This window comes from Schistocerca piceifrons, chromosome 1 (genome assembly GCF_021461385.2).
Source record: "Schistocerca piceifrons isolate TAMUIC-IGC-003096 chromosome 1, iqSchPice1.1, whole genome shotgun sequence".
NCBI classification, from domain to species: domain Eukaryota; kingdom Metazoa; phylum Arthropoda; class Insecta; order Orthoptera; family Acrididae; genus Schistocerca; species Schistocerca piceifrons.
In genome coordinates this window covers 996233496-996248316 of record NC_060138.1, presented here as the reverse complement: position 1 = coordinate 996248316, position 14821 = coordinate 996233496, and the positions used below count along the sequence as shown (strand labels likewise).

Genomic DNA, 14821 nt, shown 5'->3' with positions numbered 1-14821 from the left:
TCACCAGACCGACATTACGGTGAGCAGGATAACCACGAGAGTGCCCTTGCTGTCATACGAAACCGCACTCCAGACCATAACTCTTAGGTGTAGGTTCAGTGTGTCTGGCACGCAGACAGGTTGGTTGCAGGCCCTCAAATGGCCTCCTCCTAACCAACACACGGCCATCACTGAGACCGAGGCAGAACCAGCTTTCGTGAGAAAACACTATAGACTTCCATTCTGCCCCCCAATGAGGTTTCGCTTGACACCACTGAAGTCGCAAATGGCGATGGTTTGGGGTCCTTGGAATGCACGCTAAAAGTCGTCTGGCTCGGAGCTGTCCTTGAAGTAACTGATTTGTAACAGTTCGTTGTGTCACTGTTGTGCCAACTACTGCTCGAATTGCTACTGCAGATGCAGTATGATGCGACAGGGCCATAAGCTGAAAACGATTGTGTTTTCTCTCGGAAGTGCCACGTGGCTGTCCTGAGCCTGGTCTCGTAACGACCGTAGATTGTCGTGACCATCGCTGCCAGCAATCATGTACAGTGGCTACGTTCCTGACCTATTACACGACCTCATTAAAACTCAGCAAGGTGTTGATAGTGGCGTCTTTGTCGCCTTCGTGGCGTTCTTGACTAACATCAACTCATCACGCCCGGTCTCAAAGGTAACTAATGCTTACGACCGTTGCAGCGTGCATTTCAAGCAAACCTGATTTCCAATGCATCCCTATATTGGCGCTACTAGCGCCGCTCTTATGCGACTGGCGTGAAATTTGACTAGTCGTCACCTTTCAGAGGTAAAAATGCGCCTACCAACTTTCGTTTAAGACGCACAGCCCCTTCTTGATGTTGGGACTTTATTTCCCGTCAGTGTATTTTATAACTTTTGCTCTCTTTGAAGCACTCGGAGTTGCGACAAATTTCATTGCAGGCAGCGAGCCTCGCCTGTTCAAAGCGATCAGCGCTGACACAGGGCACTGAGCGGGTTGCAGAGAGAGTGCGTGTACTTGCAGCTGGGCCTGGCACGCCGCTGGCATTCGGCACAAACGCAACGCGAAGCAACAGCAACGGGACTGTCGGCTGCCGGGGCGTGACCCCAGCCCGCGTGCCTCTCAGGTCGCCATCCCAAACACTGCGAGCCCACAGTCTCACGACCGGATACTCTTGCAGCGTATCGGTTACCCGGACTCCAGGTACTCTCTTGTACCAAACAGATGTGCCAAAGTAAGAAAGCTTTCCCAGTTACTTGACTGAACATCCCCACGGGATCTTACAGCATGACATTGCCACATATAGCAAAGACCACTGAAAACATCCGCAAAAATCAGTGATTGATACTTCTTACGCAGTAGCACTCTTGCATGGCAAAGGAAAATAATCATCAGGAACGTCGCCCTTATAAGCACAGCCATTTAATGAGTACTGGCAACGAGTTGTGTACTAGAGCGTGTACGCTGTAGCAACGGCAATAGGATAGTTTGTCACATTTTCGACAACAGTCTGTACTTCTGGAAGCTTACAGAAACACAAATAAAACAATACTTCAGCATATATGAAGCATCAAGGTCCACGATCACATCGCCTCATATTATACTCTGCCTAACGCCTGTCGTCGTCGGAGCACAACTGCTTTCACTTATTCCCTGGTCTCATCGCTCACCAGGCGCATCACTTGTGGTCAAAGAGTAAGTAGTGATAAAATGTGCAATCTGATACAAGTTACATATCGATTACTAAGCTTCCAGGCATACACTTTCCTGGTTCGGGCTAATACCGATTTAATACCCTCCCTCAGAGTGTCTTCAAAACATTAAAAGGCAAACGAAAGAAATGACTTTTAAACACCAAGCTTGGATCCCGACAACGGGAGATTTATAACATATGACTGGTGGATACACAGTTCCAAATACCTAAACCAATAGCTAATTGAATATATGCAGACTGAAACGACAAATGAAAATTTGTACCACAAATGTCTGAAACCTGAAAAGTTCTCTGGAACTATTTAGTTTCATTGAACTAAAGCACCTGTGCCTCGGTTTTAGGAATGATCCCCCGTTTCGTTCGATGCTGAGGTGCTATTCGAATACGGCTGGAGAGAATCTGCAATGCTCTTCGAGTTTAGGGGAGAATATTAAGGTGGGCTGAGGCGCGAATGGAACTTGGGTCGAGGAGGGAGGCGCGCTAGGTAGTCCGTGCTATTGTGCAAAGCCAGGGTAGCGTGGTGGTGGTGGTGTTTGATTTGTGGGGCGCTCAACTGCGCGGTCATCGGCACCCGTACAAGGCCCAAATTTCTACCAAGTCCAATATAGTCACTGTCATGAATGATGATGATGATGAAATGTTGAGGGCAACACTGACACCCAGACCCGGGCAGAGAAAATCCCCAACCCGGCCGGGAATCGAACCCGGGACGCGTGGCGTAGTGGTTAGCGCATATGTCTAGTGAGCAGGAGATCTGAGTTCGAATCCAGACCTTGGTACCGATTTTCATTAGTACCTTGTCTGCATACATACATCACCTGAGTTTGAGATTTGAAACGGTCTCTGGAATTATATAGTTTCATTTAATAAAAATAATAGCTAATTATCTTACCAATTACAGAAAATCTATCAACAGATGAAACTCAATGACATAGGGAGTCTTCCAAATGCTTAGCATTTACACTTTATAAGGGCCACAGAAGTGTGTCCTGACGACCTAAGAGACAGACGGATCGCATGATGAGTCTGATAGTGTTGCAGAATGTCCAAGTAATTTAAAAACGAAACATGTCGCTATGAGTAAAGCCTGCGAAAGGGGTAAGAATACTGGCTTTCTAATTATACAGTGTCCTTTAATGGTCAGAACAAAGTCTAGAAATTCAGAGATGAAAATGCGTCTGTATCTACGCGAAAGATCACAAACTGCAATGAATAAGAGAATCACTCTGGTGTGCAGTCCACGATGACGTCACAGAGACAAAATGGCTCTGAGCACTATGGGACTCAACATCTGTGGTCATCAGTCCCCTAGAACTTAGAACTACTTAAACCTAACTAACCTAGGGACATCACACACATCCATGTCACAGAGACGGCTAACTCGAGATGGAGAAGAAAGGCGAAGGAATCGCCTGGAGTTCGACTTAAGCAATCAATAAAAACACGGTGAACTCAAGGCGGGATGGGGGTGAGGAGCGGCGAATGCAATCGTTTCCTTGCAAATAACGAGTCTAGTGTATAAACCACAATCAGGTCACGTCGAGTTTTATCTTTACGAAAGGTATTTGCGGTCATCTCTTCAGCGTTAGAGAGTAATGAAAGAACCATCGCCTTCTCCTTAAAAGGAGGTGGGTGCGTTAAGCATATGCGTCCAGCGTTTTGCATAAGCTCAGACGAGTTAATTTCACTTTGAACGTAAAAAGCGCGTAGGTGTTGGCAGAAATTATTTATAAACCTTTTATTATTAAAACCGTAGTGTACAGCTTCTTAATGATTTCGAACATCTAGGCAAAATCGGCACAGAGAACGGTATTGTTCACTCCAATCTGAGCCTTCTAAGTCATAAGAGAACAACAACGGCCTTTCAGCTTTACTTCGGTTAATAGTTTTCTGTCATTCCAGTAATTTTACTTCCGTAGGCTTCAAGGCGATGAATCACTTTAAATACGTCGGGTGAAGAAGTAGAAGAGCACTAATTTAAACTAGGTGCTTATAACGCTCTCACACACTGCATAATCTTCAAGTCTTTGGATAGCGACGATTGCACGGACATTACTGGCTCACTATTCGGGTAATAGCAAAATTCTGCAACTTCTGAAAGAGTGAAGTCGGATTGGACGCACTATTCGGCTGCGATGTGCTGGAAAAGAGTCAGAAAGCAAATCCTGAGGCAAGCAAGTCCGTATTGCATGACATGAAGCGTGACAGTAAACTCGAGCGGCAGCCTCCAATCAAATTGCTTCCTGCCCTCAAGGGCAGAGCGAATCCTGTGGAACGGAAGTCAGTAACTGGTATGAAAGGCGCAGCGGGCGTCTCAAGGAGTAGTAGTACTGTTTCAAAACATAAGATGCTTGGCAATTTGCCTCTGTCTCTAGGGTGCTTTTCAAAGCCTAGGTAATTACTATGTAAAATGCGCAGACTTTGTGTTTGATGGATGGCCAATATAATTTGGTCGAGAGAGATAGGACAAAGACAACAAGTTTATTGTATGCGAAATAAAAAAGGGCCTGTAGCGCTGAAACAACTAAAGTAGAATTTATATACGTATAACCAGTTTATGGAGCTAAACAGGCCGTGGTCTAGTAACCTACAGTTCGTGCGCGACGTTTTCCCTCGATATGAATCGGCTGTCTTTATACATTCAGTGGATCTGAAACATAATCAGCGAACCCAGTCTGCACATACTAAATCTCAGCTAATGGCGAGTGTTCTGAAAGCCATCGTACATTAAAGTATAAATGCATTAAGCATTCACTATTCTGCGTGAAATTATTTTAATTTCACAACTTTGCATCTGTCTGTAAAAGTCTGCTTACTGGCACGCGAATGAGTCTGAGCTTTACAGTGTTACTACAAAGGCGTAAGAAGATTAAGGAGTAGTAGAAGAAAAAGAAGCAGCAGAGGAAGAAGAGTCGGACGAGGAGGTGAAACTGACGATGTTCACGTTGTTAAGGGCGACAGAAATGAAACATAATTCCGTAAGCGCTGAGGTAACTTTATGTACGGGCTACTGGCAAATGAAAAGCAGCTACTGATAAAGTCAGGAGGAAAAAATTAGCAAATTACAGGCGGATTAATTGCTGAACAGATACACGCGTAACGATGAGGAAGGCGGAAATAAAAAAAAAAAAGCCTCCACATTGCCACCTGAAATGATTAGAATGATTCGAAGTACATAAAAAATTACCAAGAGTCAACAGCTGCAGATAACTTTCACATTGTGTGGGAATTAGTCTGGTTATTAGTACGAATAATTGTCCGACTTGCTGACAGATTACTTTGACTTCCATGCTATACATAAAATTTCTGCAGAATACTACACTTAACATCCGTATAACTGCGCCACCGAAAACGAATCCATCATGTTTTAGCATTGTTTTTTTTACTGGATGCGGTGTTTCCGAAGAGCGAAAGAGGGAGTGCGTGTAGCATATGTTGCGCAGCTAAGATCCGAGTAGTGATCGATTGTCTTTGGTACCCTCCTAAAATCACCATGGAAGGTTCAAAGCATACAACCACCGTCTGTTCGAGGTCATCGCTAACTGTTTATGGTCACCACTCTACAGGGACTGGAGAGATGTCAGAGATTCGTGACGGAAGCGCTCAGGTGTAGTGTGGAACCGCACGGAACTTCATCTTGCACACCACAATCCAATGACGAATATTATCCCGAATTTTTGGGATTCGAAATGGCTGTTTTGTGGTCGAGTGCCAAACAGTCATCATGGTTCATGCACTCGAGTCGCTGGAGTTCTGGTACTCACGTCTTCAGAAAAATAAATAAATATGCACACAGACCTCATGTTCCACTATAAAATAGTAGAGCAAATGAGGAGAACTCTGTCAGTAATACACAAAATCTGCAATGCACTGAGAAGTACTTCGCTGTGGGGACACAAAAAAGGCACTTTAGCAATAAGATGCTCTATTTGAAGCATGAAACTCAAACACGCACTTCAGTGTAACAGGAGTCCCTAGTAGGTGTCCTTGGTGTGTTAGGTGATGATGAACGGAGCTGTGTTATGTACTACAAGTTATCTTAAACAAATTGTATGTATATCAAGGAACACTACACAATAGGGACCAAAGGAATGGGGCAATGCAGCTGTTGAGACTCTGACCTCATATACAGGTTAGTGGAGGTGCTCTGTCTGCCCATCCTGATTTGGGTTTCCATGGTTTTCCTAAATCACTAATTAGGTGAATGCTGGGATGATTCCTTAATCAAGCCCTTAGATGACCACCTGTCCTATACTCACAGAGCACCTGCCTAGCCTCCTGAAGCAAGTTACGTGATTTGCATCTTGTACGTTTGGAGCTACTGATTTGTATTGTGTTACATTAACAATTCCTATATCTTTGGGCATGATCCTGCGATTAATAATAATAATAATAATAATAATATGCAAAATAGGACAGTTAATGTCATGAAACACATATTAGAAAGGACGAGTAAAAACAGAACAAACTGGAGATAGCTTCACACTTCACATGTGTGCTATGTCTTATGATGGACTTTGAATTGTCCGGCCATACTGATTCCCATTTTCCATGGTTTTTCCTAAATAATTTCAAGCAAATGCTGGGATGGTTCCTTCAGCAACATCAATGCCATTCCACCTGTCCTACTCTCATAATGACTTAATATATTCTGTAAGTATATTTTGTGGTATTTATTTTCATTGTCTTATGATGACAAATCCTAGATCATTGAGAGATGATCCTTGGATGAAAAAATAAACAAACATTTAGTATTTTATTCATCAATGAAAATTTACGAGCAGTGCAGAATAAAGTACCTGTTTCTCTTCTTTACTTATGTTTTTAGAAGGACATCATTTAGATTTAGAATAAAAATAAGTGCATTTTCAAATTCCTCACTCCAGTTGCCAGAATAACTTGTTTATTGAACAGTAAATCCTATGCCATTTATCTTACAATCAAACTAATTTATTCTTTACTTTCACTCATTTTCATTCCATAACTAGAGATATTTAATTAAAGTGAAACATTAATTCAATGTAACACTTAATTTAGATTTCCAAAACATTTCCCTAAAGAGCTACAACATACCATAAAAGCGAGTGCTTCTGATGCATGAAAAGAAAAGAAGGAGAAACATTAGTAATTTTGACAAAACAGCAGTTGAATATCTATAGTCAAAACTTAAAATTTCAACATTCGAAACTACTGGTGCATCATTACATAACCATTCTACTTGTAAACAAGCAGTAGGCCTTTGCACAACTTTTCTCTGAACCAACTTATTAATGATTTAAATTGTACCATGTTTTGAGATGGTCACTATTTCTCCTAATCTTTTGCAACTGATTTCTCGTCCCTTGGGCTCACCAGAACTGAAGTTCCGTGGTACATGTCATTACAAGATGATATTTCAGCAGATGTTTGTCATCTTACCATCACTCTTATGGGAGGAAAAAATATTTTGTCCCATTTTCTTAGAGATCAAGATCAATTACTGTTTCGCATAAAATGAACATTCTAGAAATACATTATAAAGAAAGAAATCATGTCATTGAGAAAAGTAGATTGCAAGCAATGAACATGAATCAGCAACATCATCTAGGACTCGTGAGCACAGAATGTAATAGGCCTAAATAAATGTCATATTCTGATTCGATAACTGTATGTCAATTATACTAAAATGTAGACTTTCACGGCCGGAAATATCATGTCCATTATAATTATCCGGGCTGTTATGCCATGGTCGGTTGATGAATTCTGTGTCAATTCCCAACGTTTCATCTCCGACTGCGGGAGACATCTTCAAGGGGGTCCGTAGCTCGATGGAAGGTCCAACACACCCACTGGCCAGTAGCGAGCCAGTGACATAAAATCAGAAATTAATGACTTTAAGGATTTTTTCTCAATTTTCACAGAACTCTTAAAGTCTAATAAAGTGCAGTTTAATTGATTGGACATATGCATAAAGAAATAAATTTACATTCTAACAGAATTACATGTACCGTGTTAATGAGATGTAATTTTATTTCTAAACTATGCTCTGATGACATTAATTGGCCTGTTTCTTACATAATTTACAATACATTCCAATTCCCTGACAAGGATACCATCTGCTGACAGAATAAAAGACTGACCCACCTGTCCACTCCAATGGCATGTTACTACTGTAAGAAGTATTGTACCAAGCACAAAAGATTTCTACCTTATAATGCTCAACCAGATGCAGTCTCACTACTACTTCAGCGAGCAGAGAAAACTGCATTGTTTATTTTTTGACACGTAAAGAACACATGGTACTGAATCATATCATTTGGACCAATAGATGTCAGTGGATACAGTTATGCAGTTCTTGATATTCTTCACTAGTAGTTATAATGAATGCCATAGCAGTGAAAGGCATATGCACTTACGTAACTATACATACACACAGTGTTCAGAACAGTGACAGGTGTGAGGAGGATGAATGCATACTTTCAGCCTGTGATAGCAATAAGTTACTGTTTAAGCAACAAATACTCTTTTAGTATAAGCAGAAGATCCTAGAGCTTCTTATGTCACCTATATTTGTAGCTCTGAATATTACAATTCAAAATATTGTGGACAAAGACTGCTTTCCCCTCAAGCAGTCTCTTTAGTGCAACTTCTGTTGAGAAATAGTAATACCCAAGACTGTACTGTTTTCTTATTTTTTATGTTTTATATCAATCTGTTCTCTTTTGTTCCCATTTTCACTTTTTTTTTCCCTGAGTCTACTCAATTTTCCTTCTTGATTCCTTAATCTGTTTTTTTTTCCTTCAGATTAACTGAAACCTTTCATAGAGCTTTGCCAATTCAAAACCAAGCTGTCACATTTCAATGTGCAACCCAAACCTCAGGTGACACTACAGATCACTATTTAATCATATCTAAGATTTATTGTTCACATTTGATGGCTTTCCTAACTAACAACCAACCTGTCACCTTCCAGCCTAATGTAGGGTTTGAGCTGTGCAACATATCAGTCTGCTATTACAGCCTACATTAAAAAAAAAAAAAAAAAAAAAAACTACAGAAGTAAAAGAAAAATTGCCAGTGTTCTGTTCTTCTTCTGGCTATCCAAGTATGTCCATCTATGCCACTAAAAATGCCACATCATCACTAAACTACACGGCAAAGCTGACATTCAATGTTGGTAGGTTTAGTTGGCCCTTTTCTTCTCCATTTTCCATTCTGCAAATTTAGTGAAAGACTGCACCATCCTGGTTGTGTTCATTTTCTTCATTTTTCACACAAATTTTTCAAATATTTTTATCTCCTGCCATTCCATAACAATCAGGACTACAAACATAAATATATCACTACTGCTATCAGACATGAACTTCATTTCCAGTTGCCATCAAGATATTAGCTGCACATTTTCAAAGAAATTTGTTGTGTTTTGAAAAGTTGACATTTGTCATTGAGGCTGATAGTAAGGGGTGAGTTTGATCATTAACAGTTCTCTGTCAGGTAATTAATTTCATGTTAAAATGAAGAAAGATGATAAGATTTCTTCATCTTGGCGGCAACATGAATGTATTTACACAAGAATCCAACATATGAACAAATCTAGCATTGCTCCTTGTAGCGTGATAACACGATAAAATTTGATTACAATTTCAGCTGTTTTTGTGTGGCTAAATACTTCGGAATGTAAGAGAAAATTGTTTTTATGTCCTGTTGTTTGAATATAGTCTTTTATATTATTGTTTCTTAATTATCATAGTTATCTTTATTGTTATCTCCAATGTGATACATTTTTCTTATGGGGTAAGACTGATCATACTGTAGTGCAATACAAATACTGCAATGCATACATACATAGCTAGTATTTTGCATTTTATATGTGTCATAACATTCATTTTCCAGATCATCTAACCATATTGTATTTATTAAGATAACCTTGTGTCCCTCCATCCACTCTGTCCAATTATAACATCAGCAAAAGTTATGACTGCAGAAAATCACTTGTGATCTACAGAGATCGAATGAAGAAGATATGCAGTCATCTTAAAACTGTAACGAATATTATCATCATCATCATCATCATCATCATCATAATCTGTGGGTCAGTCACTGGTGCCTTCCTCACTCCCTAGGCGACATACAGTGGTGAGCATATTCAAAAGCATTGGGTACAAAATGGCTATCAATGTCATCCTTGCTGCAAAAAATGATGTTGTGCTGCTGGGTTTTAGTACAGTCAAACTTCACATGGTGGATTTATAATACAACATTAATGGACTGGTTTGGTGGATCTATTCTCCAACATGCCAGACATATAGAAGACATTAAAATTATTCTTGGAGACAATTTATTATTTAGTTCAGGCTCTGTAATGTTCAAGACATAAAATTTATTTGTATGCCACCAAATGCAACAAATCTAAGCCAGTCACTTGATGTCTTTTCCTTCAGGTCTACCACTGATGTATACACTGAAGAGTTTCAGTGGTACTAGATGTCAGCCAGTATGAATGAAGACAGTTTATCGTATCTTGGTGAAGCAAATATAGAAAATTTAGAGAAACATTTCATAGTGAATGTGGTTAGTCATTTTCTTCCTTCCAAGAAAATTTCAAACATTGTAATATAGGACAACAGATAATGCATAAGCTTTCTCCTAAAAATTATTTCGTTGTACACTTCAGATATTTAAAAGAACTGCAGTTCAATTCATGTGATACTTCAGACATCCTTTCCAAAATACCGGTACATGGCTGCATATTTATTTCTTCTTTGTAGTTTTTCATTGTGCTCATGACAGAAAATGTTCCCATGTACATGTTACAGATACCCATACATCAGTACTAAAAGTAAAGATAGTGAAGGAAAAATCTACTCACCAAGTGTTCTGGGACTGGTGAAGCTTCAAAACAATTAGCAACAAAGCTCCGAAGTTCCTGCAGACTGCCCCATTGCTGCCCTCTTTGGCTATTGGGTGAAAGTATAGCTACCCCACTTGCACTGTCCTCTAACCCTGCTGGGTCTGGAACTTTCAGGTCTTCAAGGCTGTGTGTAACAGGCCTAGGAAGTCCAAATACTTTTGGGCTTAGTTTATATGACAGGAGAGGATCCTGACTTTGTGCACTACTTATACTCATAGCTTCAGTTGATCTTACACCTTTTCCACATAAACCACTGAAACCAGGCACAGAGTAACACTCAGGATCCAACTTATCTGAAAAATGTGGGTGAAAGTCCCTCACTGTTTCATAAGGTTCAGGCTTATATGGTAAAGCCAAGTGGTCTTGACTCCTGTTTGTTCCACTGCTGACACTCATGTCATCATTTGATCTCGCAACAGGAAAACTGTAAGCTGGAATGTTTGGCACACGTTCTGCAAATACTCTACGACTACCATCATCACAAGAACTACTGCTAAGTGGTGATCGGCTACGACTACTTGCTACCATTGCACCTCCACTGTTCATAGCTGGATCTGGCATTGCACGCACAGTCAACCTCGCATTAGCATTGTCTTTGACTCTTCCTGCTAGCTCATAAACACGTGGTTTGGGAACCTGGACCTCACCAACCTGCTGAATATGTAATCGTTGATTCTGCACATCAACCATGAGTATGCGATCAGACTGATTACCACAATCATCTCTAAAACCAATACCAGAATCACTGTTACTTGATGTTGTTGTGTTAGTGCTGCTGGCATTGCTTGGCTGGGGTGAGTTTGCTAACAGTGGTTCTTCATTTTCAACATTACCTCTTTCATACCTGTTACTGTACAGAACCTTTATAGCAGCAATTACAGGATCTGAGGAGGATGGAAATTCACTGCACAATCCTGTTGCTGGGTCAGTCTTACAATTGAGCTTAAAGGCTTCAGCCTTTGCAGCATGGACGGAATGTGCGCCATGGAGTCTTAGCTCTATAGCAAAAACATGGCAGGAACTAGATGCTATTGTCTCTCCACTGTCATTTTCATCATCCACACATCTAATTGCAGCTGTAACAAGTCCAAAGAAACGATGCTCATCATCCGAACTGGAGCCACAGAATGTAACACGTTCTGCTGGATACTCAGCAATTATTGCTTGATGACAGTTTTTCAGGGTAAGACTATGAGAATGCACACTCATCAACACTAACGTGTGAGCTCGCTTTTCAGCACGAAGTCGTCTAATACAACCACGTACTACTTGGAGTCTGGATCCAGGCTGGAGTTCTTTAGGCATTTCAATTGTGCCCAGGTACCCGACAAGAGCCTGATACTCGACTCTCTCTGTTTCTCTAGGTTTTTCAACTTGTGGATGAGGATATAAACGTGGAGGTGGTACTGGGAATGGGACAGGCGGTTCCCAACGCTGAAGTGGAGGAATACTAGGTTTACTCACTGGGCGGATAAGTGCACTAGAAGGGATGGCGGCAACCTCCAATTGTTGATGTTCTTCAAACATTGCTCCTGTCCGTAGATCTCTAACAACTTTGGCTGCACGATTCTGCTGAGGTATCGCCACAGGTCGATGATGTTGACCACCACTACGTGGTTTGTGCGGATATTTGGGTTTCGGTCTCGCTGGTGCAATGACATCTTCATCCGAGCTGTCAGAATAATAATTCTCCGCTATCTGGAGTTTTAAGATTCCGGAAGAGCCACCAATAAGGCGAACTACGTCGTCGTGTGGAACCTTGCTTACATTCTGACCGTTGACAGCAACCAAATAATCGCCTGGTCTTAGGCCGGCCTTCTCCGCTGGGCTACCGGTGACTATGCAGCTGAGAATACATGGTTGTTGGCCCGATATCGTAAATCCAAATCCATTTTTTCCTCTGCATACTTCTACCGTTCGCACTCCGTAGTTTGGCCTTTTTTTACGGCGCCTGATTGGATGCATGATGGATACTGGTTATGTCAAATGTCACTGCGTTCTGAAATATTAAATTCTCGTACCCATTTTTGAATATTTTGGGCTTCCGATTTGCGAAATACCGGCACGTGCATCACACATTCCACGTAATACAAATATCTGTGTTTAATTTCCTCTACAGTCCCTGAACTTGGCACGAAAGCATAAATGGTTAAGTCACTTACATCTGTCACACATGATTTGTATTCATATTTGAAACGACTTTCAAACACTTAACCTGACGAGCCAGATTTGGCTTGATCTTTCATCTCCTTCTTGATGTTCCTCTTCACCACTCCCATCCATGCACTGCACAGTGTCAACAAAAGAAATATTTACGTCTTGTGTCATCTAATACAACTGTAGCCATTTTGAACTTGTCAGACTATGGCAATTAAAAACAAAAGGCCACATCCGCCATCTGTACAGAAATATTTGACACGAAACCAAGGCTTTCCACACTAAAGATATAATACTCGTAAATATTGCTGAATGCTGATAGTCATTGGTCAGTTTACATTCTGCTTTGCAGGCATTGCAGATGAAAATAGATTTACTTACGGAAAACTGCTTGCTGTTGAGAAAATAAGGAAATTAATCGTTGTGAAGAAACTTAGTTGTTTCTTACATCTTTTATGTAAACTGGTATTTTGGCCGTTTTTTCTGACACTATAAGTAAGACATGACAGGTTATGATTTGAATGATTGCAGTGCTACACTCATTCTTCAGACTGCAAGTTGATATTGTATGTACGCTAACGATTTTAACCGTCCGATACTTCGCGTGATATTATTATTCATTAATGCAACATTAAAGATGTTCATTGTCTCGTGTGAACTTACGACACATTTTCCGCTACACAACTGCCCAGTTATTTCGTGACTGAAATTTTGCTTGTAGCGTCGTGTCCAGTGGCAGTTTTTCTGCAGTTAATGTTTAATAAATAATATTTGCCGTAACCCTTATGCAAGAAGGATTCTATAGTGCAAGAGTTACACAGATTTAATTAAATGTCGGTTACTGAGAGACAGGACGTTTCCTTGGAAAGAGTTACATCTGATTTCCCTAAACCATATTATTTCTCGTTTTTAGCATTTCTGGATAACAACACAGGTGTATTTAACAATTAATGATAATCAAGAAATAAAGTACCGTACAGAAAACTACTAACATAAAATGTTTTTCTTATCTTTCGTTATTTCATGGCTATAGTCTCAACTATTCTGATTTCAATGCCCTGATAGACATAAGTAATTTTAATTCATAGCCATTATCATGATACGTATTTGGCGATTATTGACATACTTCAGTACTGATGACATGATACAGCAACCTGCTACAATTCCTCATTGGTCCTATGGAGTAAAACATAACACACTAAAGCACCTCAGAATCGCCCCAAAATACATGCACTATAGTCAGTAACTTAATGATAAGTAATTTAAGGGTTCAATATGTTATGATCCTGTACCCCTTGCTATCAAAATTGTGAAGAAAAAAGGTGTATTTATCTTTTTATCATACAATGTTCTACGTCAAAATGAATTTTCCAAGCTAGCCATCCGCCAGGAGCTGGCTGTCTAGAAATCTCCAGCAGCCCATCAAGAGTGGGCTTCCTAAAAAATAGAAATAAATTACCACCTAAGTATGGTCCATTTCTTGGAAATTATTTCAAAGGAAATTTTAGAACTGGTGGGCTTATCTCTGTTTTATAATATAACAGAATTTTTTTATTTACAGATATGGATGTACATTAATATACAAAATGTACAAGGAAATGTCTGTAATTATATATGTACTTAAGTATATTATATAATGTAGAAGAAATATATGGTCAATGTCGTAGAAAGATGAATACATTCATACTCTGTAAACAGTTGTGATGTGCATGCCATAGGGTACTTTCATGTTGTACCTGTTATTGGGGATGCTGCTCATTCCACTCATATGTGGAGCATGGGAGAAAAGACTGCTTAATTGTCTTCAGGATTGCTGTGATTAGACTAATATTTTCCTCATGATTCCTGTGGGAGTGATACATAGGAGGCTGTAATATATTCCAAGATTTTTCATTTAGAGCTGGTTCTTACAGCACTGAATTTTGTGGGGTAGTTAGCATCTGTCATCAAGCATTTTTTCACCATCTCTGTGATATACTCCGATGGGTCAAACAAACGTGACCACTCGTGCTGTTCTCCTTTGCGTATGTTCAATATACCTTGTGAGCTGTATTTGATATGTGTCCCACACACTTGAGCAGTA

General features: G+C 40.2%; 1 protein-coding gene across 2 annotated transcripts in view; it reads right to left on the bottom strand.

Moving 5' to 3' along the window:
• Positions 1–12956, bottom strand: part of LOC124783694 (regulator of G-protein signaling loco) — a 243733-nt gene extending 230777 nt beyond the window's left edge. Inside the window, exon 1 of one of the 2 annotated variants that reach the window (XM_047254053.1) lies at positions 10540–12956. In XM_047254053.1, coding sequence (XP_047110009.1) covers positions 10540–12546 — 2007 coding nt within the window. In that variant the 5' untranslated portion in view covers positions 12547–12956. The remainder of the gene's footprint in view (positions 1–10539) is intronic. The other variant, XM_047254044.1, reaches the window with a different exon arrangement.
• Positions 12957–14821: the final 1865 nt, after the last annotated feature.